This window comes from Nicotiana tomentosiformis, chromosome 2 (genome assembly GCF_000390325.3).
Source record: "Nicotiana tomentosiformis chromosome 2, ASM39032v3, whole genome shotgun sequence".
Lineage (NCBI taxonomy): Eukaryota > Viridiplantae > Streptophyta > Magnoliopsida > Solanales > Solanaceae > Nicotiana > Nicotiana tomentosiformis.
Window position 1 is genome coordinate 156,668,107 of NC_090813.1, and position 27,193 is coordinate 156,695,299.

Consider the following 27,193-nt stretch of genomic DNA (forward strand, 5'->3'; position numbering starts at 1 on the left):
TGTTAAGCCATCAACCTTATTTTCCCAAGAGAAGAGCAATTATTTTAAGCTCAATTGGTATTTTGCATAAATTGCTCTTAAAAAATATTAATTTCTCAAACATTTCAAACAGATGTTCCGAAAACTAGCCATCTACCTTATTTTCCCATAAAAGAATGTAGGAAAAATGACACTGTATAGGCGCTTTCAAAATAATAGCAGAAAATATATATATATATATATATATATATATATATATATATATATATATATATACACCCACATATTCTGTATATTATATACAAAATTATATAAATTTTATATACTTTTTTGGCTACCAAATATAAATAATTTCTATCGCGGGCTAAAAATGATAATAACTAATAATGTAATGGTTCATTACACTGGACTTGGGTCTTTGGAGCAGATAACCTTGTTAAAATCAAGCCCAATCAAAATTAAGCTATGAGCCCGTTAATTCTTATTCGTCTGCGTTGCCACGAAGCAACTCTCCGGTTCAGCAACCATTCCGTATAAAGCTTTTTTTTGCTCCTATGCTGAGATACTGTACCGTGAACTCATAATCCAAAACCCTAGGCCTTCTCCTCAGTGCTAACTCCATTTTTTAAAATCCATTTCCCATTTATCAGTATGCCACCAAAAGCAGCTAAAGGTAAAGAAGCTCCTGTAGAACGGCCCATTCTCGGCCGTTTCTCATCTCACTTGAAAATTGGAATTGTAAGCTTCTCTTCATTTTTCTCGTTTCCACATACACATATGTGTGATCTCCATTTATTTTTCCTTTTCAGCTGAAATTACTATAATTTCTAGAAAATAGAGTACGAATTCGTATCTATTCTTTCGCTTAGTTAGTGAGTTTGATCCACTGAGCTTACCAGTAACCTCTCTACATATAAAGTTATTTTTTTTAATTGCTGCAATTACACTTCTAAACCCATAGTTGGAAGAGTTTAAGTTCTATGCATCATATATATACATGCAATTACATTTCTAAACCCACAGTTGGAAGAGTTTAAGTTCTATATATATAGACTTTAGGCAGATGTACAACTTTTGATGAGGAAATGAGACTAAAGCTTGGTTCAGTTTTCATGTGATAGCTCGTTGAGCTTTATGTGGATTTTACGTTTATTTAAATCTGTATAAGTTTGACGCTGAGCTTGTGTATGGACTTTCAGGTAGGATTACCAAATGTGGGGAAGTCTACTCTCTTCAACACACTAACAAAGTTATCCATTCCAGCGGAAAACTTTCCTTTTTGTACCATTGAGCCTAATGAAGCTCGAGTGCACGTTCCTGATGAGCGTTTTGAATGGCTCTGCCAACTCTACAAGCCCAAGAGCGAGGTTTGTGATCCATATTCAACCACTAATACTGGCCAAAAAAGAGTTGCCGTGCCACTTTTTTTTCTTTCCCTTTATGTTGTTGTGACGATCTATTTGTTACTCAGCTGTTTATTAGATTACTCCATATGAATAAAGTTTGATTTGCCTTTTGGATAACTTTGATTTTCTTTGATTCGTAATTTGTCTTTAAAACAGTGTCTCTTATAGTTCATTTTTAATGAATATTTGACGCTATCTAGGTGGCTGCCTTTTTGGAAATTCATGACATAGCTGGACTTGTTCGAGGTGCTCATGCAGGACAAGGATTGGGAAACAGTTTCTTATCCCACATCCGTGCAGTTGATGGCATTTTCCATGTTCTACGTAATATAATCATTCTACATTTTGCCTTCCATCTATCGAGTTATTTTTCTTGGCTTCTTTGTTTTACTTTGACAAATGTGGTCGGTATTATCTAAGTTATTATGTCTAGTTGTATCTTATGTAATCTCACTGTTGAATGTCATTGTAAACATTTATGCTGTTTATCAGGTGCATTTGAAGATCCAGACATTATCCATGTCGATGACACTGTTGATCCTGTGAGAGATTTAGAGATTATAAGTGAGGAACTAAGGCTTAAGGTATGTTGGATCATGCACCTTGAGTTTTTGGAATTTGTTGTGGCAAGTATTCAATTATTCGAAGCCAGTAAGTTAGCATTTTGTAACGCCGTGTTTTTTTTGGGGAATTTTGTAGATTGCACTTTAATACTTCATTGACAAATATATTTTGTTATTGGAAGTTTCTTTAATCATATCTTTCGGTTGATAAAATTCTACTATGTTCCCAATCATGAATACCTAGGAGTTTACATATTTATCAAAAGAAAAAAAGGAAAGGAAAGGAAAGAATACCTGTGGATATTTCAAGATGGGTTGCATGCGACATGCAGCAAGAAAGCTGTCACATATTGGGGTTGTGGAAGGAAAGCACTTTGATGAAAGAGTGCTCTTTCAATTAAAAAAAGCCACTTGAACAAATTCTCTATTGTCTTGACACATGAAGCTGGTTAGTAGTCTTCTATCAGGTAAAAATAGGTTTTTACTATAACACTTGCAAATAATTAAAAAAAGCATTTTTAATGCAAATGGTGGTGCTTTGTGTATGTATGAATGTACAAGGAGCATTCAATTATCTATGAAATTACATGATTGAGATTCCTGCATGGAATGATGCTGTGTTATCAGGATGTTGTTTTTGTCCATTACTGAGGCTTCAGATCTTTTTGCTGGAAGTTTATTTTTGGAACTAATATGCTGGATTTCCTGTCAGTCTGGCTCTTTAGAAGGAATTTAAAACTAGTGTAAATTGTAAATGCTGGCATCTTCAACTGAATGCGCCTTGTTGCCTAAAAGTGCCATGTTCACTGGGTTGATCTCATGAAATATGTCATCCTTTTGTGTAAACCAGGACATTGAGTTCATGGAGAGGAGGATAGAAGATCTTGAAAAGAGCATGAAGAGGAGCAATGACAAACAATTGAAAATAGAGCATGAATTATCTCTAAGGGTTTGTGTCTATTGCTCTTCATCCTTTGGCTTTTTTCACTTGCCTAAATGTTTATTCCCATTTCTATATCTGTTTAGACTTTCTTGATCTCTTGGTTGCCGAGACGTTAGGAGGTGGCAATATGAAGTATATCTATTTTGGTATAATCGGTTGACATTCTCGAATTTTAAACTAACTAGATGTTTTAGTACCATTAGATATTTTTATCCTCCAAATAATAGAAATATCTGTCTTAAAAATGGGTTCCCTCCTCATAACATCCTTTGCATGAGAATGGGGACTGATATCGGTAAAGATGATTGATTATCCATCTCGGATAAGATTAGTTGATTGGATGACTTTTCTTAATTTGTGCATGCTCATTTCTGGTGAAATGTCTGGCAGAAATCATAATTGTTTCAGAGAGAAGGTTGGTGTTGGACTAGTCTTCCACTACTTTTCAGCTGCTTGTAGTTGAGTCTAAATTGATTTGAAAAGAAAAAGAACTTTCTCTTGTTTTTTTTGTTTTGTTTTTTCATCTTCACCTGTCTTACTTCGCCGTAGTTCTCCAGGTAATGACTGCAAAAACATGAACACTTTTTCTAGTTCATTTTACAGAGAATTGAATGATTAGAAAGATCTAAATATGGAACTATGGTGCTGCCTGTTTTCACAGGTCATGGCATCACTCAAGGAAGGTAAAGATATCCGTCTGGGGGACTGGAAAGCTGCAGATATTGAATTTTTGAATACTTTCCAGTTGCTTACTGCGAAACCGGTTGTTTACTTGGTGAGTTTAATGTTCCTAACCCTCCCTATTTTGGCTATGGTCCAGATCCTTCAGAACTTATGTTCTGGAAACAGCAATGTGTTTTTTGAATACAACAACATACTCAGTATTATCCCACACTGTGGGGTCTTGGGAGGGTAGTGTACGCACACCATACCCCTACCTTGTGAGGATAGAGAGGTTGTTTCCAATACACCCTCGGCTCAGGAAAGCATAAGCACCACATTAATGAAAATATAGACAAGAAGGTACAATACCAAAAGCCATATAAAAGTAGAGTAAAGACAACAAGATAGTAAGGTGATCAACAATGAAAGAAAACAACGGTTAGTCATAAAAATGTGGTTTTTGAATATTTATCCAAAATTATTACACTGCACACACTGGTATTACAAAGGGCAGATTTGTTCCTTTCTGGGTTTAGTTACAGTTAACTATTCAAAGTTGTTATTGCTATCCCAAAAGATCCATTTTTGCTTAACCAATGAAATAAAAGTTTTTTGAATACATGTAAGAAATGTTGTCTCCTATTTCCTTTTGAAATGAGTGCACACGTGTGTGTGTGTGTGTGTGTGTGTGTGTATGTGTGAGAGAGAGAGAGAGAGAGAGAGAGAGAGAGAGAGAGAGAGAGAGAGAGTTTCTTTGTATAATTTAGAGCCCGTTTGGATTAGTTGATTTGAAGTAGCTGATAAGCATTAGGTGCTGAAAACAATGTTAGCAAAGGCGCGCTTAAAGCGCGCTTAAGCCCTGAAGCAAGGCTCAAAACATGTTGAGCGCTTTGCTTCGCTTAACAGGCGCTTCAGGTATTGTCATCAAGGCTCTAAGGCATACCTTTCCTTGCTAACGGGCGTAATCCGGAAGAGGCGACACTAAACAATTGGTATTTCACTTTATTGTAAATTTTCTTCAATCTCTTTGCCCATATATTTGGTATTCATGCTTATAGATATTAGTCTTAGACAATGCATACATATTTATAGTTTTTCTGTATTTGCGCCTTTCTTCGTTAAAGCCCACGCTTTATTTGCGCTTTGCGCTGAAAGCCCTAACAAACCTTAGAGCTTTTTTGCGCTTTTCGCCTTTGATAACACTGGCTGAAAAGCACTTAAGTGCTGAAACTGATTTAATAAATAAGCGGTTACGTGTTTGGATACAAGTGTTGAAATTGATAATAAGTTGCTGCAGTATTTGATAAAAAAAGTGTCGATAAGCTCTTTTTCTGTTAAAATGACTTAAATAATCTTAGAATTGTTTACACTTATTATAAGGGCGTAATTTCTTCAAAATTTTAGATTCCAGATCGATTCAAATACAAAATATTCTATTTGTCATTTTATTTTAAATTTTATTTTGTCATTCCAGATCGAGGCAGTGAGTATCGATGTAAGAGTTTTGTTCTAAAAAAGAATATTTTAAGGATAAAATAGTAAAAATCTTAATCAAACTTAAAGTGCTTTTATAAGCTAAAAATTCATAAGCTAGGGGTGACCAAGCAGTGAGTATCGATGTAAGAGTTTTGTTCTAAAAAAGAATATTTTAAGGATAAAATAGTAAAAATCTTAATCAAACTTAAAGTGCTTTTATAAGCTAAAAATTCATAAGCTAGGGGTGACCAACTTATGGCTTTTGGCTTATTTTTGACTTATAAGCACTTTTAACTTTACCAAACGCGTAGATAAGCCAAAAAGTGTTTATAAGCTGGTTTGACCAGCTTATAAGCTTAGCCAAACACCCTCTTAGAAGGCCCCCTAAAAATTAGAAGCCATATTGAAAGCGAAGGCCCACCTCTACTTGTGGAACAAATCAGATAAATTATTGACGTTAAGAGAACCTTTCTTATGCGATCTATAATTATCTTGAATAAACCTCCTTTTATGACAGAAGAAGAGCCAGATTTCGTGTCTATGTTTTTGTCGCTATTTTATGCTCTACTAGGTTTATTTACTGTATCTCGTCACATCGTTTGCATAGTTTTTCGCGATGCTTTAATGTTTCTTATATTGCCAACAAAGCAGCAACTTGATTAGGATAAAAAGAATAATGAACTGTGCCTACTGATTATGTAATGGATCATTGGCAGGTTAACATGAATGAGAAAGACTATGCAAGGAAAAAGAACAAGTTTCTGCCCAAGATTCATGCTTGGTATGGTCCATCTTTCTTAGCAGTTCTCACGATTATATTGCTCCTTACACTGGAAAAGAAGAGCAAAACTTCGAGGGATTTGTGTCAAATTTTTCTGTTCAGAAGAGAAATCAATATTTGTTTATGACAAAGAGATTATTTTGAATTCTAGAAAAATCAGTATACTGCAATATGTAGCACTCTCGTGCTTATATAAGGTTGGGTACATCATTAATCATAAAAAGAACTTGGGTTACATCATCGTTCTTTCTGTGCTCTTGTTCCCTAGAATGTCATCTGCAAAGCAATGATATGTGGGGACAACAAAGATCAGATGCATGCGAGAATGTGCTCACTCATAAAGAAACTATATTATGTCACACTTCGGCTATTCTGCTAGTCTTGAAATTGTTACTTTGAAGCTGCAAGATATTAAAGAAATCCCTCTTCTCAGTCATGGCTTTAACACGTTATAAATTAAGCGCCTGTGGAGCTTCTTGTTTCTGGTCTCTTATTTTGTCACTCTTAGTGTTAAAATATTAAATTTCTTTGCCTTCATTTCACAAATTCACTTTGTTTTGAAACTAAATCAAGTAAATGAAATGTTTGAACCTGCATTTTGGTCCACATGCATCCAGTTTAATTGACGATCTTGATGAGGTCCCGGTGAACTTCTACTCTGGTTATGTGATTACCCTATTGTTTTAAATTTTCATGTTTGCATGGATCTGTTTCCTTCTTATGTGGACTATTTCAGTCATATGTTTCAACATTCACTGTTTGTGGCATATTGTGATCATGAATATATTTCAGTGTTTAATTCAGAACTACACCACACCTCAAATGAGTTTTTTTCCTGGAGATGCCCTTCATGTCACTTAAATGGTTTTCCTGTATTTTTTATGGTGCTATGTTATGACTTTTTTTATCTTTCACCTAGATTATACCTTGTTTATTATTCTAAATATTGTCAAGACTTTGTTAACATAAAAAAACTATGCTTTCACAAATTTCCAGGGTGCAGGAGCATGGCGGTGAAATAATTATTCCTTTCAGTGCTGCTGTGGAGAGAAACCTTGCTGATATGCCACCAGATGAAGCTTCACAATACTGTGAAGAGAACAAGCTACAAAGGTTAGGTTGTAGAGATAAAGTCTCTAATAATTAGATACTTTTATTCCATTCATTGCTCTAAAAGAATTTTTGGAGTTTTAAAAGATTTCACAACTGATAATTATTTAGCAATTGCTATTGGGGGGGGGGGGGACTTGTCCTTATTGGTTATATCTGATTCATTTTCACTCTCTCCTTCCTCATTACATGAGATTTCAATCTTTTACATGACCTGCATTTTTAAGAGCTTAGGTCAGAGTAAGGTGCACGCCTCAAGGCTGAACCCAGTGCCTTTCAGGTTTCATCTTTTTCCTTAATTTGGCTACTACCATTATAAGAATCACATCTTACATTTTCATTAAAAAAAAGAATCACATTTTACATGCATAAAGAGGTAGTTGGAACAGTATCTCAGCATGCTCTCTCTGGGTAGTTTGGAAAGAAAGGTAGCGATTGTTTTGGATGCAAGTAACCTCCCGTGCACACACTTGCTTTTGTGATAAGGTAAATGACCCCAGTGAACATACTTACATGTAAATGTTTATCTTAGCCTTTTGGACTAAAATGAAAAATTTATACAATATAAATAACTTCTTTGAGTCCCTTAATTCTTTTCAGGAACTTTATGAGATCTCATTTGTAACTTTTCTGGATTCATCTGTATTCATGAATGCACTTGCTTAGTGCTTCTCTATGATCAATAACATTCTTATTTATACTTTGAAAAAGAGATTAATTAAATTTATTTTTACGTATTTAACTAGAAAAGGAAAAGTGAGAGGTTAAAAAGGGCAGCCCGGTGCATTAAGCTCCCGCTAAAATTCCGTTACCGGGAATCGAACCCGGGTCTCCTGGGTGAAATCCTCTAGAGCCTTCCACGAGACCTTATTCCTCTTGTGCCCCTCGTGTCGATGACGTAACATGCCGTTGTGTGCTCAACTTCCGAATCTCCGTTGGCACCTATTTGGCCATACTTTCACATGCACAATATGCCAAGACCCTCGTGCTCATATGCACCGCCACCGGGGCGTGCATTGTCGTTCTGGTGCACTTGGCCTTGGACGTGTTCCGTGCCATCCTTGTCTGTCACGCCCTGTGCATTCTTCCTTCTTTTTGGTGGCTAAATTGCTTTGTGTGCGCACCTTCATGGCACCGTCCACTTGGCTGAATTAACAGTGTTATCAAAGGCGCGCTTAACGCGCGCTTAAGCCTGAGGCGAGGCTCAAAGCATGTTGAGCGCTTCGCCTCCCTTAGCGGGCGCTTCAGTGTTATCATCAAGGCTCTAAATCATACTTTTCCTTGCCAATGAGCGTAATCCTGAAGAGGCGATACTAAACAATTGATATTTCACTTTATCATAAATATTTTTCAATTTCTTTGTCCATATATTCAGTATTCATGCTTATAGATATTAGTCTTGGACTACACGTACATATTTGTAGTTTTTCTCCATTTGCGCGTTTCTTCATTAAAGCCCACGCTTCATTTGCGCACTGCACTTAAAGCCCCAATAGACCTTAGAGCTTTTTTACGCTTTTCGCCTTTGATAACACTAGCTGAATACCATCACGCTGGCCATGCCTCTAGCCAAATACGTCCCTTGGGCGCCTCATAGTCCTTGTAGCTTATGAGCAATTGCGGCGTTTGTGGCAGGTCGTTGTATCATTGTATAGCTTATGCAGAGTTGGCTTGGTGCCTTTTGGAAGTCTGAGTGATATATATTTACTTATCAAAAGTATTTTGTTACTTTTTCTTGGAGGCTTATAGCCGCCTTATATTTTAGATACATGGCTGATCGATCCTTATTGTGTTTTTAGATAATTTAAACAGTTAAACTAACAATAGCCCTTGCTAACTCAGATTGGTTAACTTGCAATGCATGCCACTTGTCACAAAGGCCACATTTGATCATATAACATAAGACAGGGTAGACTAAGTTTATCCTCTCAGCCATCATTTCATATATTTGACTTTTCTAGGGCACCTTAAGCTTTGAAGTTTTGAATTTTGTCTTAATTAACACTACCATAGGATAAACATTCAATCCTCAAAGTGGGTAGTATATCCCACCTCTTATCCCTATGTGCTGTGCGGTCCAACATGATCTATCTTCAGCTGTGTTTCATCAAGGAACTAGATGTAGCATGTAAAACCTGGCTGCTTGTGCTTGGTTACAATTGATCAATATAATTGATGAACATGATTGGACTTAACATTTCATCGTTGTCTTGAAACATCTAATCTGCAGTTGTAATGATCAGTAGTACCTTATTGTATTTCTTGGAATGGAAGCATGTCTGATGAATGCTGCTATTCAGAGATTATTATGGCATTGGACTACTTTGATGGGTTAAAGCCTCTAAATCTCTACTTTCTAGAAAGGGAAGAGGATACACGATTCTGCAATTTAAGCTACTTTTACAGTGGCTTTCTTTCTGGGTCAATTTGGTAATCCGATGTTATACATTAGGATAATGATACCATTTTATTTGTTAAGCATCAAGGGATCTTTCGCATTTACCTTATACTCTGCCAGGAAATTAAGCCTATGCATATATGAAATTATCCAGCTGACCTTGATTTATCATGCTACAGTTGCCTCCCAAAAATCATAAAGACTGGATTTGCAGCCATTAATCTTATTTATTTCTTCACAGCAGGGCCAGATGAGGTATTTCAAATTCTTCCTCTTTTTCATTCTCTCCCATTTCCTTCTTAATTAGCGTTGAGTTTGATGCTGCATAGGTATTTTAAACCCCTCCCCTCCCCTCCCCAATCGTAGTTTATATGATGGCATTTAACTGGATGTGGAATTTAAGATGTTAATTTGACATATATATTATATTAGTCATAGTGGAAACATATTAAAAGTAATGGCTGAAAAGTTAGTTTGATAGGAAAACATCACATCAAAGTTAAAGGTTGAACTGTTTAGTGATTTGAATTCTGGTAAGCTGTGCAAATTGTATAAAAATGAAATGCCAAACAATTTGAGATGTTCCAAAATGGAAAGTGTGTTGTATATAAATTGGCTGGAGGCAATAGTCCTTTCTGCCCATGCTTTTCATGCTTATACTGGATTACTGGTTTTAATACACTGGCCTGCTTCTAAGATACATAATACTTTGTTTTGTAGTAGGGATTCAATTCTACATTGTTATCATGTTATATGGGGATTTTAAAAAAAGAGAAATCAGGGGAAATGCCCTTCTGTTTGTCTATAAGTTGGGCCCCCCCAACCCCCTCTACACACACAAAATAAAAAAAATAAAATAAAAATTGAGCTCACCATTTATCAGGCCTCATAACTGTTTTTTTCCTTTTAATGCAGGTTAAATGTTGGCAAATCCGCAGGCTAATGAAGGCTCCTCAAGCTGCCGGAACAATTCATACAGATTTTGAGAGAGGGTTTATCTGTGCTGAGGTCATTTTGTTCCTTCTTTTTCCTTGTTCCCTACCCTTTTCAGGATTCAGAAAGTTAGATCCTAAACATTTCAGTTTATTCCTTACCTAACTGGATGGTGCAGGTTGTGGTTTTACACCCATAAATAAATTGAATGTTTTAATTAGAAACTCCTGAGCGATTTCCAAACTGCTTTTCCAGGAAAGCCTTTTTTCTTTTGTCAAAAAATGCCTATTCTTGAAAACTTTAATAACATTGAATTGCATATGTAGACTTTTGGGAATCGGACTTGCCCCAAAAAACTGGGGAATTTTGTTAATTGGAGCTGAAATATTTTATTGTGCTGGGCCAATGATTCTCATTTCGAAAAAGTTATATCCTTTTCATTTATGAGTGCTTTAATATTAAGCTGCCATGTGTCTTTTCTCTTGATACTAATACTAGCCCGTGAAAGTGCTGACTTGGGCATTGGTGTCTTCAGGTGATGAAATTTGATGATCTAAAGGAACTTGGTAGTGAGGCTGCTGTAAAGGTACTCTTATTGAGTTATCATTGGCAATATAATGACACATCCAGTTTCACGAGTGGAATTGCATAAGACTCTATACTGGAAATAATGTGTGCTTTAATTCTGCACAACTTTTTTCCGGAAATAAAAAATAAGTTGAAGCAAACTTTTAATAAAAGGTTTTTTTTTTCATTATCAAAAAAAACTTTTAATAAAAGGTCTCTACGAGAACAAAAATAATGTGAAAGACTAAGAGTTAAACTTAACTCTCACACAAATGGTAGCACGGCCTATATCTATATATTATTCTTTTCTCATATTTTTGTGCTGTGTTCAGCACGACTTGTTCTCAGAAAACAAAAACAAGCTAAAACAAAATTCTGATAAAATTTCTCCATAGAATAAAAGTAATGTGAAAGACAGTAGTAAAACTCAACTCCTAAACAAATAATAGCTCTGGTTATACCTATATCTTCTCTTTTCTTCAGATACGGTTGTGCTTCCAAGTATATATAATATCCAGCCAGACATGTGTTCCCGCTCCTTTACCTTTTTGTGTCAGGGCAGCTTTTCATCTTGTTAGGTGAATTGGATATAACATTCCTAGCATCCCTATCTTTATCATAATGTGAATTCTTCTCTAAGCTACACTATATATGTATTACTCAAGTTACTTATCACAAAAAAAAAAGGGGAGAAGGGGTTAGCCTAGCGGTCAATGAAGTGGGTGAGAATCATGGGAGACTACGGATTAGGGTTCAAATCCCAGTTGAGACAAAAAATGTAAGGTGATTTCTTCCAATCTGCCGAAGTCTCGGTAGACAGTGTTGTTCGGTACATGTGCTGGTGGGAGATAGCAGGTGCTAGTTGAGGTGTGTGCAAGTCGGCCCATACTAATATGTTAAGAAAAATGAAATGTGAATATACTTTGTGATGGACTTCATAAATAAAAAGATATTTTGGTAATAGAAAATGCTATACTAGCAAACTGGATGTACGCATGCTCTTCATAAGCAACAGATGAAATGACGAGATTACAATTTTTGGCAATATCTCCGTACTAGGAGCTGTACATTGTGCATGTTATTGTTCAATTCTGTAATTAGGATTGGCTTCATGTGTTGTTAAGTTCTCCAATGAACAAGTCTGATGAACCAAAACCAGCAGTTGCAAGGTTACAGTTGTTCCTTCACGTGACTTTAGTTGTGCACAAAGCTGGAATTGGAATTTCTTTATACATGACATTTCAAATTTGTCTAAGGTGAATTTGCTCTTCCACAGGCTGCTGGGAAGTACAAGCAGGAGGGCAAGACCTATGTGGTCCAAGATGGAGATATTATATTCTTCAAGTTCAATGTCTCCGGCGGTGGGAAGAAGTGAGGTGCGTTTCTACACGAAACTAATGAAGCTGCATCAACTCATTTGCGAGTTGGAAGATGATATACTTTTGCCTCATGATTATAAGGTCTACTTGGCAGAGAAATTTGTATCTTGTACGGGAGGTTTCTGCATTTATGATATGCTTCGTATAGGTCTACTCGTCTTTTCATTTGCATACTATTTACTTTCTTTCAGTGCGATGTTGCCAAATCCAATTTATAAGTGGTTCTGGCTGGCATTTGCGTATTTGCATTTGTGATGTGGTATTTGAAGAAATGATCTGGAGAGATGGCGACAAATTTGAATCTCGTTAGTTTTTTGCCTTAGAAGCTAGAATTTTCTAATGTTATTTTATCACTTAACCTTTTATTATTTAATTACTAGTGAAATTCCTTCATCATGAGTTTACGAAATAATTGAGACAAAATTTAGTCGAGATATAGACAAAATCCTTATGTGTATGCATACAAAATTAATTTTATAAAGTGATTAAACCATAAATTTAAATATTTTTCCAAATAAGTTTAACACACTTCATTTTATCAATTTCACATAAACATAATGAGCATATGCAACCACATTATAAGTATATAACATAAACTGAATTCGATAAAAAATTAAGATGATAGTGCTCGTTATGATCCAGTTTTAAAATTGGTCATCCTATGTTTGATCTTCCGAAAGGCTCTATATGTTTGTAATTTATTCTAGAAAAAAGTTTTGAAAAACCTTAATATTTTGTATTAGAGTACTTTCTAAAAAAACATTATGCTAAATCTAAAGGTTTTATATGATTATTAGTTATTTAATAGTAATACAAGTTAAGCTACTACAACAAACAAAATCTATCGTAATTTCACTTATAATTCAGAAGCAAAAATTATTTAGAAAACAATTCATATCTTTGAAAAGGAGTAGTCATAGTTTTGTTGTCAATTCATCATTTCAATGTCTCTGTTAATAATATATTACCGCATGAAATCAAAGAACTTCGCAAGACACGAGTTGTTGTGCATGTTGGATTATATGTTTGAATCTTGTCTGAGAATTCAACTAATTAACTGAAAAAAGTCTCTGCTCATTCCTTATCTCGCACGTGAATATGTAGAGGAAAGAATGTAAGAAGCAACAAATCACTATTGGAACGCATATTGCAGTATATGATGTCTTGGCAAGTAGACATCATTCTGTCTATTTCAATTGCCTCGAAGCTTGTTGATCCCTTTGGAATTGGTTTAAAATCAAAATGTGTTGAGCCAAAAATCAATCAATGGAGGAAAAAATGACGATATTATGGACTCAAACGGATCTATCCAAGGCATAAGTGTTTGCTCGAGCTCTCGAAAAATATCACTGGAGTGGTGCTACATGTTAGACAACTTTAAAGAATATATAAATGCTTGTCGATTTCTGAATTATCAGTGCAATTGTGCAAATATTGAACTGCATACATGTTACACGACTTTGGCTGGATACAAGAAACTAAAATTAATCCTTGTAGTTACCGATTTAGTAACTCTACACAATAAGATATTATGTTTTTCCTTTTCTTTCCCACAGAAGAACCCAGTATGCACCCTGTTTAAGAGTTAAGTAATCCACATGGATATTGTTGTATATATATACTTTTGTATATTTGCACAAGTAGGACGAAAGGAGAAAATAGTGTCATACCTTCAATCTTGATTAGTTGATCTATCTTCTCTCTTCATATTTGTGGTGCCCACGGTACATTACTTTCCATGCGATCTGCAGTAAGAAATTCAAGTAGGCAAACACAAGGAAACTTCATCTATTAAAAAATAACTGATTATAAGAGTAAATACAATTCATAAAACCTTATCAACAATAAAAAAAGAAAATAAAAGTCAACACTATCTTGAAACAAATGCAATGAAAAATCAAATACTAGTAAATTTGTTTGGTAAAAATTAGAGACCAACCAGAAGCAGCGTAAGCCAATTACGTGTCATGTTATTCTGAGGATCGAAGCCAATATGCAAACAAATTATTTCTGCCCAAACAATCTGAAATATTAACAAAAACAAATGTTGATAAAACAGAGAATAATGCAACGTTCATTACTCTAAATAAACTCCAAGGACTATTATAAGGAAGGATTTAAAAGAAGAAAGATAGTATATGAGTAATAGTGAAGTGATGGGGAGGATTTTTCTAAAGGGGAAACGCAAAGGAAAAGAAGGAAATAATGGAGTACCACTTAATAATGAGAAGTTTTAAAGAAGCAGAAAAACAGAGGGATATAAGGATACTTTTAAAACGGTGCTTTATCTTTTGATTTATTTAGTAAAGAGATGCAATTAAACCTTAATTATTTGGATGAATTGAAAACGTGAAGGTTTTAATTTGGAACATGTGATGTTCTGTGATTTTTGAAACGGTGCTTTTCCTGTTTCATTATTTATTAAAGAGACATAAATTAAACCTTAATTATTTGGATTTAGTAATTGATGTTATTCCCGCTAATATTGCTGTATTTGTAAATAATAGTTCTGCAAAATGTAAGTTATCGTAATGAAACAGTAATTAATTCGAGCCCACTGAATTCACAGTGTTTCCTTAAGGAATTTAATCCCCTCCTAGTACCCAAGGTAATGGATTATTTCCTCCCGGGATAGAACGAATCACACACTGGTGTAGCGGTACTTCAAACCCCAGTGTTTCAGCGAACACAAAGTTCGGTAGCAAATCACACTTACAGTTGCTTTGTTTGAAGTTAAAACAATGCAGAACGAAGGAGTAAAAACTCAGAAAATCGTATGGAAATGCTGAGAGGAAGGAGCGCAATGTTAATGGAGGAAGAAGAAGGTCTTCTATGGAGCTTTTCACGGTGGTCGAGGTCGTTCATAGCTGAACTCCGACACGGGGGTGGAGGGTTGTGATATGTGAAGTGTAGCGTTGGGGTGAGGGTGGGGGTAGGGGGTGGGGTGAGGGTTTGGGATACGTAGCCTGTGTAGGGGAACTGATGCTTGTGTAGCATTTTTCCTTTTAAATGCCTAACATCAAGGGATCCTTAATTATCACTAATTGTATATAATTGGTAAATTATCTATAAACTTATAACTAAGTTAAAACTCTAATAGTAAGGGTAAATAAGTTCCTAAATAAATATAGATAAATAAAAATTCCATAAAAATTCTGGATCTGTTAAGAAACTTAGCTCAAAATAACAATATAAAACAAGGAAAAATAAGATATATAGATAGAAAGAGAGCAGAGATTCTTATTTCTTCCATGTATTCAAGTGTATATAATGTGATGCCCAAACTCTCTATTTATGGGATGATATGTATACAGGTGGAACCGGACTCATGGTACCCCCCCGGTCTCCGGTAAGATAAGCCGAGCTCGAAACATGCTGACATGGGACCAAAATCGAGACAAGGGCCTCATTGAGTCGGAGTCCGGAGGCATACGCCCACCCTCGGAAATATCGAGGTTGTGGTCTGGTATCGATCCTAGCCCTGAACGACCTCGAAGAACATTATCGGGCAATCAAGCACGACTAACGGAAGGCCGTGATATCCGTGCCGGCCGGATATCACGGCGGGGATCTCGGCACGTATCGATGGGGAATCGGCAATCAGCTAATCAGAAGATTTTTTTTTTACCTTTTATAGAGTTGTACCAAGAGTAGGACTCCCCTACTATATAAAGGGGGTCTGATAATTCATGACGTAAATTATAACGCACATTCCAAAGCAATATATTACTATTTTCTCTGTTATCAGCTCTTTTTCTTGTTCATCGTTGCTGGTCATTGCGAGCCTGGATTGAGGGTGAATATTTTACTAAGACTGGAACTATCCTCCCCGTGTGGTTTGAACTCATTTTATCTTTGTTTATTCAATCTAACTCAATTTATCGCTTTGTATTAAATTAATTCGCGTATCCTTAAAATCACTTATAAATTTAATTATTATCCGATTTTGAGGGTAAACAGTTTGGCGCCCACCGTGGGGCTAAGGATAATAATGGCAATTTAATACAAATTCCCACAACACACCTTATTTTACGCTTGTTCTTTGGAGTATCTTTGATTTCAGGTTAAAGTTTGAAATGTCGAACTCATAGTCTGCCCCTCTAAACGTGGATGCTGAATCCGAACACCATGGCGAGAACAATAATGTAGCACCCGGTAACGAGGTTCCCCCCGTCGACCTCAACGGAGTTCCAGCCGCGGACCCGGTTGACGCTAGCTCGCATGTGGCCATCAATGCAAATTTGCCTACCGATCCTGAGAACAACATCTGCAGGGAATTCCGATCGGTTGCATAAAATACGCACGATGGCGAAGATGATGGAATCAACTTGCGGGTGATCTTCGAAATGCTACAGGCACAATAGGCAGCAATAGCCCAACTCCAGAACCAAAGTCGCGCCCTGAGCAGAATTTAGCCCGAGCCATCCCGGGAAGTCACCCGCAAAAATGAACCGGTCACGGAGAGGACGAACGAAAATGAATTGGGAGCCAACCCCGAGATCATAAAGATGCTCGAGGAGCTGAAGAAATGGGTAGAATCAAGAGAAAAGAAAATCAAAGCTAATGACAAAAAGGTGAAAACCTACAACTCCAGGGTCGACCAAATCCCAGGAGCGCCGCCGATATTAAAAGGTCTGGATTCCAAGAAGTTTTTTCAAAAACCTTTTCCTCCGAGCGCAGCTCCGAAACCGATCCCTAAGAAGTTTTGCATGCTCGAGATTCCTAAGTACAACGGAACGATCAACCCAAATGAGTATGTGACCTCCTATACGTGCGCCATCAAAGGGAACGACTTGGAGGATGATGAGATCGAGTATGTCATGCTGTACAAGTTCGGGGAAAACTCTGTCAAAGGGAGCTATGATATGGTATCACAACTTACCTCCTAATCCTATTGACTCGTTTGCTATGCTTGCAGATTCCTTCGTAAAGGCACACACCGGGGCCATCAAGGTCGAGTTCAGAAAGTCAGACCTTTTCAAAGTGAAACAGAGAGATAATGAGATGCTCAGAGAATTCGTGTACCGATTTGAAATAGAACGAATGGACCTGCCTCCGGTCGCGGACGATTGGGTTGTTCAGCCCTTCACCAAAGGACTCAACGTTCGAAGCTCGTTGGCTTCACAATAGTTGAACACAAAATCTGGTAGAATATCCGGCTGTTACTTGGGCCGACGTACATAACTGATATCAATCAAAAATTAGGGTAGAAGATGATCAACTTGGGGCCCCTTCCGGGTCTGTTTATCCCGTCAGAACTGTCGACAGAGTTAAGAGGGACATTGATCATGAACCAGGATCAAACAGGGATCGGTATCAGCCATATAATGGAGACCGAAGAGGTAATGGGTCTGGGCGAAACCTTGTGAGAAGTGAAAGGAGAAGTGATCAAGGTCAAAGCAACTGGGGACTCATGAGCAAAAATAGTTTCGACAGGCCCATCGGGCCTAAGGAAGCGCCAAGGTTATTGGAGTACAACTTTAACATCGATGTTGCCGCCATCGTATCTGCCATAGGGCACATCAAAGATGCCAAATGGCCTCGACCTCTGCAGTCCAATCCAGTCCAAAGGTATCCTAACCTAATGTGCAAATATCATGGCACTCACGGCTATAGAAAAGAGGATTGCCGACAATTAAGAGATAAAGTATCTCGGCTATTCAACAACGGACATCTCCGAGAGTTCCTAAGCGATCTAGCCAAGAATTATTTCAAGAATAGAGATTCTAATAAACAGATCGAGCATGAGGAACCTTAGCATGTCATTAACATGATCATCGGTGGGGTCGACGTTCCCCAGGGGCCGATGCTAAAATGCTCCAAAATATCTATCACAAGGGAAAAACGGACTCGAGATTACGTGCTAGAGGGAACTTTATCTTTTAACGACGAGGATGTTGAAGGCATCATGCAGTCCCACAATGATGCACTGGTAATATCTGTACTCATGAATAAATCTCGAGTTAAGAGTGTGTTAATTGATCCAGGTAGCTCAGCCAACATCATCAGATCGAGGGTCGTAAAACAACTCGGTCTACAAGATCAAATCATGCTTACAGTCCGAGTTCTAAATGGATTCAACATGGCATGTGAGACCACTAAAGGGGAGATAACATTACCGGCGAACGTCGTCAGAACCATTCATGAAGCCAAGTTCTATGTGATCGAAGGAGATATGAGGTATAATGCCCTGTTCAGGAGGCCGTGGATCCACAACATGAGGGCAGTACCCTCGACTCTGCACCAAGTATTGAAATTCTCAATGCCAGGAGGGATTAGAACAATCTACGGAGAAAAACTGGACACAAATGAAATGTTCGCGGTCGAAGAGGTGAGATACCCGCATCTTCAAAAACAAAAGGTCTGGGTTCGGTTACTGATAAGTGGGGATTTTGAGTACTTATTAGCGCCTTTTAGCTTTCATTTTAGTCCAAAAGCGTTTAATTGTGTTCCCGAAAACTGATGACATATGCTTAATAGCAGGAATATTGGAAAATGAGCCTCCAAGATGCAATCCAACTCAAGAAGGAGTGATCTGAACTCAAGGATAAAAACAGACACAGAGGCTTACAGTGCGGAATGCAGAACATCATCTGCGGCCACATATTGTGCAGAAGAACTTATCAAAGATCTGTGAGAAGTGCGGCCGTAGAAGCTAGGCAAGAGCAAAAGTTCAAAGAACCTGCATATCAAGTTCAACGGAAGTGCGGACCGCACAATTATTGTGTGGCCGCAGAAGATTAGCTATGTGGCCGCAGTTGTATTTGTGCGGTCCGCAAAAGAGCCATGTGCGGCCGCACTCAGAAATGTGCGGACCGCAGAAAGAGAGAGATGCGGCCGCAGTTCAAAATTGTGTGGCCGCAAGATTCCAATCCTATGAGGTTGAAGCAAAGTGCGGACCGCACATGAAATTGTGCGGCTGCAGAACCTCCGAAAGGGAATTTTTGTCCGAAAATTCCAGCTCTACATAAATAGAAGAGTTTCACTTTTTTGGGTCAAGTTTTTGAAATTAGCATCTATAGTAGCCGTTTTTCTTTAATCTCTTTAGTAGTTTTTGCCATTTTGAGCTTTTTAAACATAGATTTCTTTATTCTAATTATCAATATGGGTTTAATTATCATTTCTTCTTCTATTTCTTCCGTCTTAAGCATGAGTAGCTAGATTTTCACTAGGGTTGTGACCCGACCTTAGAGTGTAAACTTAATGGGTGTTTGATTTATTGCATGTTTATGGTTGGGTGTTTATTATAGCCTTGTTCGTGCTTTTAGTTGTAGAATTAATAGTTGCAAATATTAGTTCATGCCTATTTGCCTTGGTCTCTACTTGATAGAGACTTAGTTTAGGAAAATTTGGCTAACAAAAAATTGGGGTGAATCAAGAGATTGATAGTCCCAATTAAAGGGTTGAATCTAGAGATAGTAAAACCCGACTTGAGCTTTGTATCAACCGTTTTGTTCAACACCCATTTGGACTTGAGAAAACCAAATTAGGCAAAGTCACTCTCTGATCGAGAGGTATTGAGTGGGTACTCAAGTATTGATAGCTATAATACACCCCAACCAATAAAATAAGCTTTAAAGTTTATAATCCGTTAGACAAACACCTAGGTGAAGGTCATAGCCCTAGGCCTTTTACAGTATTTGAAAAACAACAACAAAAATAATTTCTTAGTTTCATTACTTAATCTTGCAATATTAAATTGGAATAGACATAGAACAAGCTTCAATTTGTGGAAGTGTAATTTGAGATAGTTCACACTCATACACTAAAATTTATACTCCTAAATCGCACGTATAGCTCCCTGTGGAATTCGACCCCGACTCCTTATTGGGTATTATTATTACAATCGACAGTTTCATAACCCAGAATTGAGGTGTGAACTTGGACGAGAATAGTTACCAAGGAAGAAGCAAAATAGCAATTACCAACATCGGCCCCGACCAGACCGGAGAAGCAGGGGATGGATGAAGACGATGACTACGGGATTCCCAAGTCTTTTATAGCCCCCAATGACTCTGACGCCACCAAATCGATGGTTGAAGAAGCAGGTTATATTGGTCGAGCATTTGCCCGATCGAAAGGTATACCTGGGCACGGGGTTAAGTCCCGAGCTTAGGAAAAAACTCATTAAATTCCTTATAGCTAACATAGATTGTTTTGCTTGGTCCCACCTTGATATGACAGGGATCCCCCCGGAAATAACCACTCACAAGCTGAGCCTGGACCCAAAGTGCCATCTAGTCAAACAAAAAAAGAGACCTCAGTCCGAAGTTAAGCATGCATTCATTAAAGAGGAGGAATCTAACTCTTTAATATAGGGTCCATTCGGGAGGTCAAGTACCCGAATTGTTTAGAAAACGTAGTGGTAGTCCCTAAAAAGGGAATAAATTAAGAATGTGTGTAGACTATAAAGATTTGAATAAGGCATGTCCCAAGGACTCTTTCCCTTTGCTCAATATCGAAGGCATAATCGATGCGATGCCTGGCCACGAGATCCTCAATTTTCTCGATGCCTATTCCAAGTACAACCAAATTCGGATGAACCCGGGTGATCAGGAAAAAAACATCCTTCATCACTAAGTACGACACCTACTACTACAACGTAATGCCATTCAGACTAAAAAATACTTGTGCCACTTACCAACGCCTAGTAAATTGGATGTTCGAAGAACAGATAGGAAAATCGATGGAAGTTTATATTTAAGATATGTTGGTTAAGTCCCTGCGAGCAGAGGACCATTTGAAGCATTTGCAGGAAGCCTTCAACATACTGAAGAAATACAATATGAAGCTGAACCCAGAAAAATGTACATTCGGAGTCGGATCCAAACAATTTCTCGGATTCATGGTGTCCAACCGGGGGATCGAGATCAATCCTGATAAATTCAAGGCCATATAGGACATTACTGTAGTGGACAATGTCAAGGCCGTACAAAGCTTAATCGGACGCATAGCCGCTTTGGGTCGATTCATCTTGAGGTCCTCCGACAAGAGCCATCGGTTCTTCTCACTGTTGAAGAAGAAGAATAACTTCTCATGAACTCTCGAATGACAACAAGCCTTGGAGGAACTCAAACAGTAACTCTCGAGCCCAAATTTGCTTAACACTCTGAAGGCAGACGAACAGTTGTACCTATACTTAGCGGTATCTGAGGTGGCGGTAAGTGGAGTCCTGGTCCGGGAAGAAGAAGGTACGCAATTTCCTATGTATTATATTAGCAGAACTCTAGGCGAGGCCGAAACTAGGTATCCTCACTTAGAAAATTTTGTGCTCACATTGCTAAGCACCTCTAGGAAACTGAAACCGTATTTTCAATGCCATCCCATATGTGTCGTGACTACTTACCCGTTGAGAAACATAATGCATAAACCCGAGCTCTCTGGACGATTGGCCAAATGGGCCGTGGAAATTAGTGGGTACGATATCGAATATCGACACCGAACCGCCATCAAATCTCACATTTTGGCAGACTTTGTGGCCGACTTCTCACCGGCTCTGATACCCAAGGTCGAAAAGGATTTGTTGTTGAACTCGGGGACTTCTTCGGGAATCTGGACCCTCTTTAAGAAAGGTGCCTCGAACGCAAAAGGGTCCGGACTTGGCATCATGTTGAAGCCACCGACAGGTAATGTAGTTAGATAATCTATTAGGACTGTAAAATTGACTAACACCGAGGTCGAGTATGAGGCCATGATTGTAGGTCTTGAACTGGCTAAAAGACTAGGGGCAGATGTGATCGAAGCTAAATGCGACTCTTTCCTTGTGGTGAACTAAGTCAATGGGACGTTCGAAGTCAGGGAAGAACGAATGCAAAGATATCTGGATAAATTGCAGGTAACCCTACATCGGTTCAAAGAGTGGACTCTGCAACATGTACCTCGAGAACAGAACAGTGAGGATGATGCTTTTGCTAATTTAGGATCGTCGGTTAATGACGATTAATTCAACTCGGGGGCGGTCGTACAACTCATGAGATTGGTACTGGAAGAAGGTCACGCCGAGATAAACTCAACAAGCCTAACCCGGGACTGGAGAAACAAATATACAGAGTATCTGAAGATCGGAAAACTGCCCTCGGATCCTAAAGAATCGAGGGCTCTTCGTACAAAGGCGGCCCGGTTCAGCTTATCCGAAGACGATACCTTATTCAGGAGAATGTTCTATGGCCCACTCGCAATATGTCTAGGACCGGGAGATACCGAGTATGTTATGAGGGAAGTCCACGAAGGCACCTGCGAAAATTATTCGGGCGTTGAATTATTAGTTCGAAAAATAATCAGAGTCGGCTACTACTGGGTCGACATGGAAAAGGACGCAAAGGAGTTCGTACAAAAATGCAACGGATGTCAGAGGTACGCTCCGATGATTCATCAGCCCGGGGAGCTACTGTATTCGGTCTTGTCACCCTGGCCGTTCATGAAATGAGGGATGGACATCGTCGGCCTCCTGGCATGGGCACTTGTTAAGGCTCAATTTATATTATTTATGACTGACTATTTTTCTAAATGGGTAGAAGCCCGGGAATTTGAGAAATTCAAATAGAAGGAAGTTATTGATTTTATCTGGGACCACATAATATGCCGGTTCAGAATACCGGCCGAGATCATGTGCGATAACGTGAAGTAGTTCATCGGAAGCAAAGTGAGCAAGTTTTTTGAGGGCCATAATATCAAAACAATCATATCGACACCTTATCACCCTAGTGGGAACGGGCAAGCAGATTCCACGAACAAAACCATACTCCAAAAACTCAAAAAGAGGTTGACCGACGCTAAAGGAAAATGGAAAGAAATCTTGCCCGAAGTCCTATAGGCATATCATACAACCTCAGAATCCAGTACCGGCTCCACCCCATTCTCGTTGGTCTACGGTGCCGAAGGTATAATATCGGTCGAAGTGGGAGAACTGAGTCTTAGGTTCCGATATGCCACCAAAGAGTCAAACGACGAGGCCATGAGTACGAACATGGAACTTTTAGACGAAAGGCATGAGGCTGACCTCGTCCGGTTGGCCGTCCAAAAATAACGGATCGGAAGGTATTACAATCGGATAACCAACCTTGACACTTCAATGTCGGGGACTTAGTGTTAAGAAAGGTCACACTAAGCACCCAGAACCCAAACGAAGGGAAGCTAGGGCCGAACTGGGAAGGTTTGTATCAAATTATTGAGATCACCGGAAAAGAATCGTATAAACTCAGAGCAATGAACGGTGAGCGACTACCGAACAACTGGAACGTAACTCACTTGAAATGATACTACCGCTAAGGTACGAACCCATTCATTTCTTTTCTTTACATATTGGACTAACACTTGTAGGTAACGGTCAAGGAATGATACAACTTTTAGGCCTGAAAGCACGCGTTGTACTCTTTTTTCCTTGAACTGGCTTTGTCCCAATTGGGTTTTTCGGCAAGGTTTTTAATGAGGCAACAGTGGATCCTGCTAACTTAGAATTGAAGAGCGGCTATGAACCCGTGTCAAAGATCACGTCAATAGTATCCGAGGCTTCTCTAAAGTTTGGCCTCAAATACTAGGGGCATCACCCTCGGATAATGATTTTAGTAAGGAAAGAAACTTTGTGCTCAAAGAGTCTAGGCTCGGTGGATAGGATTTACTATAAGGGCCAAACAGTCAAATGAACTGTGCCCACATAGACCACCCAAGCCATAACAAAAAGCTTGAACACATTTGAAACTTTGTATATTACGCACAGAAATGAAAGAAAGTTTCTACCTTGCAGATTATACATTGTCTCTAAAACATTACTACATTCTGTTCCCTTAAGACATCAAGCCCAAGGGCCACCTCTATTTGGGTCCAAGGTATCACTCTCACTCGGGGACTATCATCCAAAGACAAACTCGGACGGCCTGGGCTATCGAAGCCCGGGGGAGCAAAACCTATTATGCAATACCCGAACTTTAAAGGTTACGGCTATCCCCATTCGGGGACTATTATCTTGGGTAAGCTCGAATGACTTGGGGTAATAAGCCCATTGGTCAACACCCAAACTTCAAAGGCTACGACCATCCTAGAACGGCTCGGAGATGTTCGAGATCCGTAACCAAAACATAAGTCCTTCAAAATTTCTAAATCGGTTCAAAGGCTACCTTCAGCAAAATTATAACCTAAAAAATCCTAAGTAAATACTTCAGGAAAAGCTTTCGGTCATTCTGAGCCACCACGTATCTTGAGCAAAATAATATCGAGAACGAGCCTTGTTCGAACCTCTGAACAAGACCTAATTTTACATGCTAAGGCATTCAAAATCTTTGCAATCGTAAAGAAAAAAAAGCAAAAAAGCTTGAAATTTGTCTAAGGAAAAAAGCCATGTATATATATTAAAAGATCTTTACAAAGGCCAAACGGCCTCAACAAAAAACACAAAAGTACAAAAATATCTACAAAACACCTAAGCAGCCTGGTCCTTGCCGGAGTCCGCCTCATCACCAGGACCATCGGGGTCCTCTCCATCCCCGAATCCGCCAGAACCCTTGGAGTCTCCTTCATCCTCGAGATACGCCAACTTCTTAGCCTCGGCCTCGATCCCCTTAACATTTTTGATTTCGGCCGACAAATCGAAACACCGGGCATGAACCTCCTCGAGGGCCTCCCTTCGGGACTGCCACTTCACATATTCAACAATATCTTTCAGGTGGACCTAGGATGCCTCAGCATCATCTTTGTACTGGCCACCATCTCATCGGCATCAGCCATGGTTATTTCAGCCACTGACTTGGCTGCTTTAAGCTCCTTGGTGAGGGTATCCCGATCGGTAACAGCTGAGCCCAGTTGATACTGGAGCTCCTCGATTTTTTGGGTTCGAGCCTAAGCTTTCTCCAACTCGTTCCTTTTTGCCTGGTCTTCATCGGTTACCAGGCACCGGAGGTAACTAGCTACCCCAACAGGGGCGGAAAGAACTCGGGAATCCTCCGGAACAGTGATGATAATTGACCACTTCCGACCAGGATCCGCACACGGGGCAGGGAACCGATTGACCAGTCTCAGCTCGAGTTAGCCACACCTACCTCCGAAGATGAACTTTTCTTTGGTACCTCTAAGTCACCTAACCCGGTGGCATCCTCCATGGCGGTGGAATCCACGTAGTCAAAAAAGCAGCGGAGGGGATCATCCACTCCGTGGGCCCCCTCATTTGGTCGTTATTTCACTGTTTGGGCCTCGTTGTACATAGACTCGGTAAATGAAGGTGACTCGGTGATGTCTATCAAACCAAGTGCCACATTCGGAGCACTGCCCGAATCTCGGGAAGCCTCAGCCCTGGCCTCCTCATCGACCTAACTGGCCTGAGGAAGATCGGTCTCACTGGTCTCTGGTTCGACGGCCCCCTGCTCTTCGAAGGGTGAAGGCTCACGAGCCACAAAAGTCTCTTCCCCCTCAGACTCGTCCCTAAGCAGATAGAGCAAGTCCGAAGCTGGTGCTCGGGAGTTGGTGTTTTATTTTGGCTTGCGCACCAGCCTTCTCCTTGGTTTCTTCTTCTCCGAGCTCGGGGAACTCGGAGCCCTCCTCATTTTCCTCTTTCCGGCCTATCCCGGAGAAGTATACTCGACAGGCAAATCCTCGTCCCCGACCGCAGTCCTGAGCTCAACGTTCTTAGGTAGACCTGCAAAAGGGGGGAAAAGAAATAAGGACTTGATGCTAAAAAGAAGCCTTACACAACCTACTCGGGAAAGAAATCTTACCACGGGAACGGGCCTCCCAATGGCCCTTCGAGATTTTGCGCCACGAGCGCTCGGAGTAGGACATCTGTGAAACGATACCTTCGACCCACTCCTTGAGTCGGGGTATAGCATTTGGGACTCGAGCAATGGCTGCACCGCCATGCATACCAATGAGGAAAAGAGAAGTAAACATAAAATCAACGTTTGAAGGAAAGTTCTACTTACGTGATGCATTCCACTTCTCGAAGAATGGCCTATATTCAGCCTGTATCAAGTTCGAAGTCCTCACCCGAAAAAAATGACCTTACCAGCCTCGATCCCGGTCCTCATCGATACTTAAGAACAGAGCTTTACTGGCCCAGCACACAAGCTTTATCAGCCCCCCTCAGAAGTTTTGTGGACAATACAGACGGAGTAGGTGATCCACAGTAAACCGACAGGAATCGATTTTGCTCACAAAAAATCGAAGGAGGATCACGATCCTCCACAATGAAGGGTGAATTTGACCAAGGCATACCTTGTATCTCTTGCATAAATCGATAATGACCGGGTCCACCGGTCTCAATGTAAATGGATAAGTGTAAACACTCAGATATCCCTCGACATGGGTGGTGATGGCCTCATCGGGGTCGGGAACCACGATGTCCTTATCGGTCCAATTGCAGTCCTTTCGGACCGTGGGGATGTCCTCTTCAGTGATTGAGCAAATCTATCTCGAGGAGTCCTCACGCCGACCCTGTACCAAAGAAGGCTTCTCAACCTTGAAGTCATCATTGACCGAGCATCCCCCGGGGATGAACATTTTCAAGGGGGTTTCAGGTAGTGGTTCATCAACGGCCACGCCCGGAGTAGTCTCCTCAACCTCAGTGGCCAGCCGCGAAGTAGAAGGAGCATCTTTTTGAGGTACAGTCTTGGAAGTCTTTGCCATTTCTTTAAAAAGTAAATATGGAGGAGAACGAGGGGATAAAGAATGAGAACCTGCTAACGAAACGAAACACACTGACTTATGAATATTGGGAGATGAAAGAAGGTTGTAGTCTCTTAAAAGATCGAAGGCGGAAGTTTGAATGTAAAGTAGAAAATGAACAAAGGAGGGGATATTTATAGGTGTTCCACGACAGTTCGCATCCAGAGACAGCTAACCGACGACTGACACGCATTTAAGTCCATTACGACATGACTGACGAGACATTTCAAATTTTTTGTCGTTTCTGACACGACGTATCTAAGAAGGAATCAGGGAGCTCATGTCGTTTCTCGTCAACTTACTCTCAGAGAAACGAGGGGACTATCTGTATACGGGTGGAACTAGA

General features: G+C 39.4%; 1 protein-coding gene and 1 long non-coding RNA gene across 2 annotated transcripts; one reads left to right on the forward strand and one right to left on the reverse strand.

The window, feature by feature from the left end:
- The first annotated feature begins 497 nt into the window (after positions 1-497).
- Positions 498-12,591, forward strand: LOC104098613 (obg-like ATPase 1). The gene is made up of 12 exons (XM_009605399.4): positions 498-717; positions 1,179-1,346; positions 1,586-1,709; positions 1,878-1,969; positions 2,799-2,897; positions 3,553-3,666; positions 5,747-5,811; positions 6,808-6,924; positions 9,499-9,574; positions 10,235-10,327; positions 10,788-10,838; positions 12,096-12,591. The coding sequence occupies exons 1-12, from the start codon at positions 631-633 to the stop codon at positions 12,192-12,194; spliced, it is 1,185 nt and encodes a 394-aa protein (XP_009603694.1). The 5' UTR covers positions 498-630; the 3' UTR covers positions 12,195-12,591.
- A 913-nt stretch (positions 12,592-13,504) lies between these two features.
- LOC104098622 (uncharacterized) lies at positions 13,505-14,434 on the reverse strand. Its single transcript, XR_686799.4, has 2 exons — positions 14,138-14,434; positions 13,505-13,943 (listed from the first exon to the last, which is right to left on the reverse strand). It is a non-coding gene; the product is annotated as an uncharacterized lncRNA (long non-coding RNA).
- Positions 14,435-27,193: the final 12,759 nt, after the last annotated feature.

Excerpts from the sequence above, each read along its gene's own strand:
- LOC104098613 (XM_009605399.4), top strand. The coding sequence starts at position 631 with ATGCCACCAAAAGCAGCTAAAGGTAAAGAAGCTCCTGTAGAACGGCCC. Across the intron at positions 1,347-1,585 it reads TCTACAAGCCCAAGAGCGAG|GTGGCTGCCTTTTTGGAAAT; the intron begins GTTTGTGATCCA and ends GACGCTATCTAG. Across the intron at positions 9,575-10,234 it reads TCACAGCAGGGCCAGATGAG|GTTAAATGTTGGCAAATCCG; the intron begins GTATTTCAAATT and ends CTTTTAATGCAG.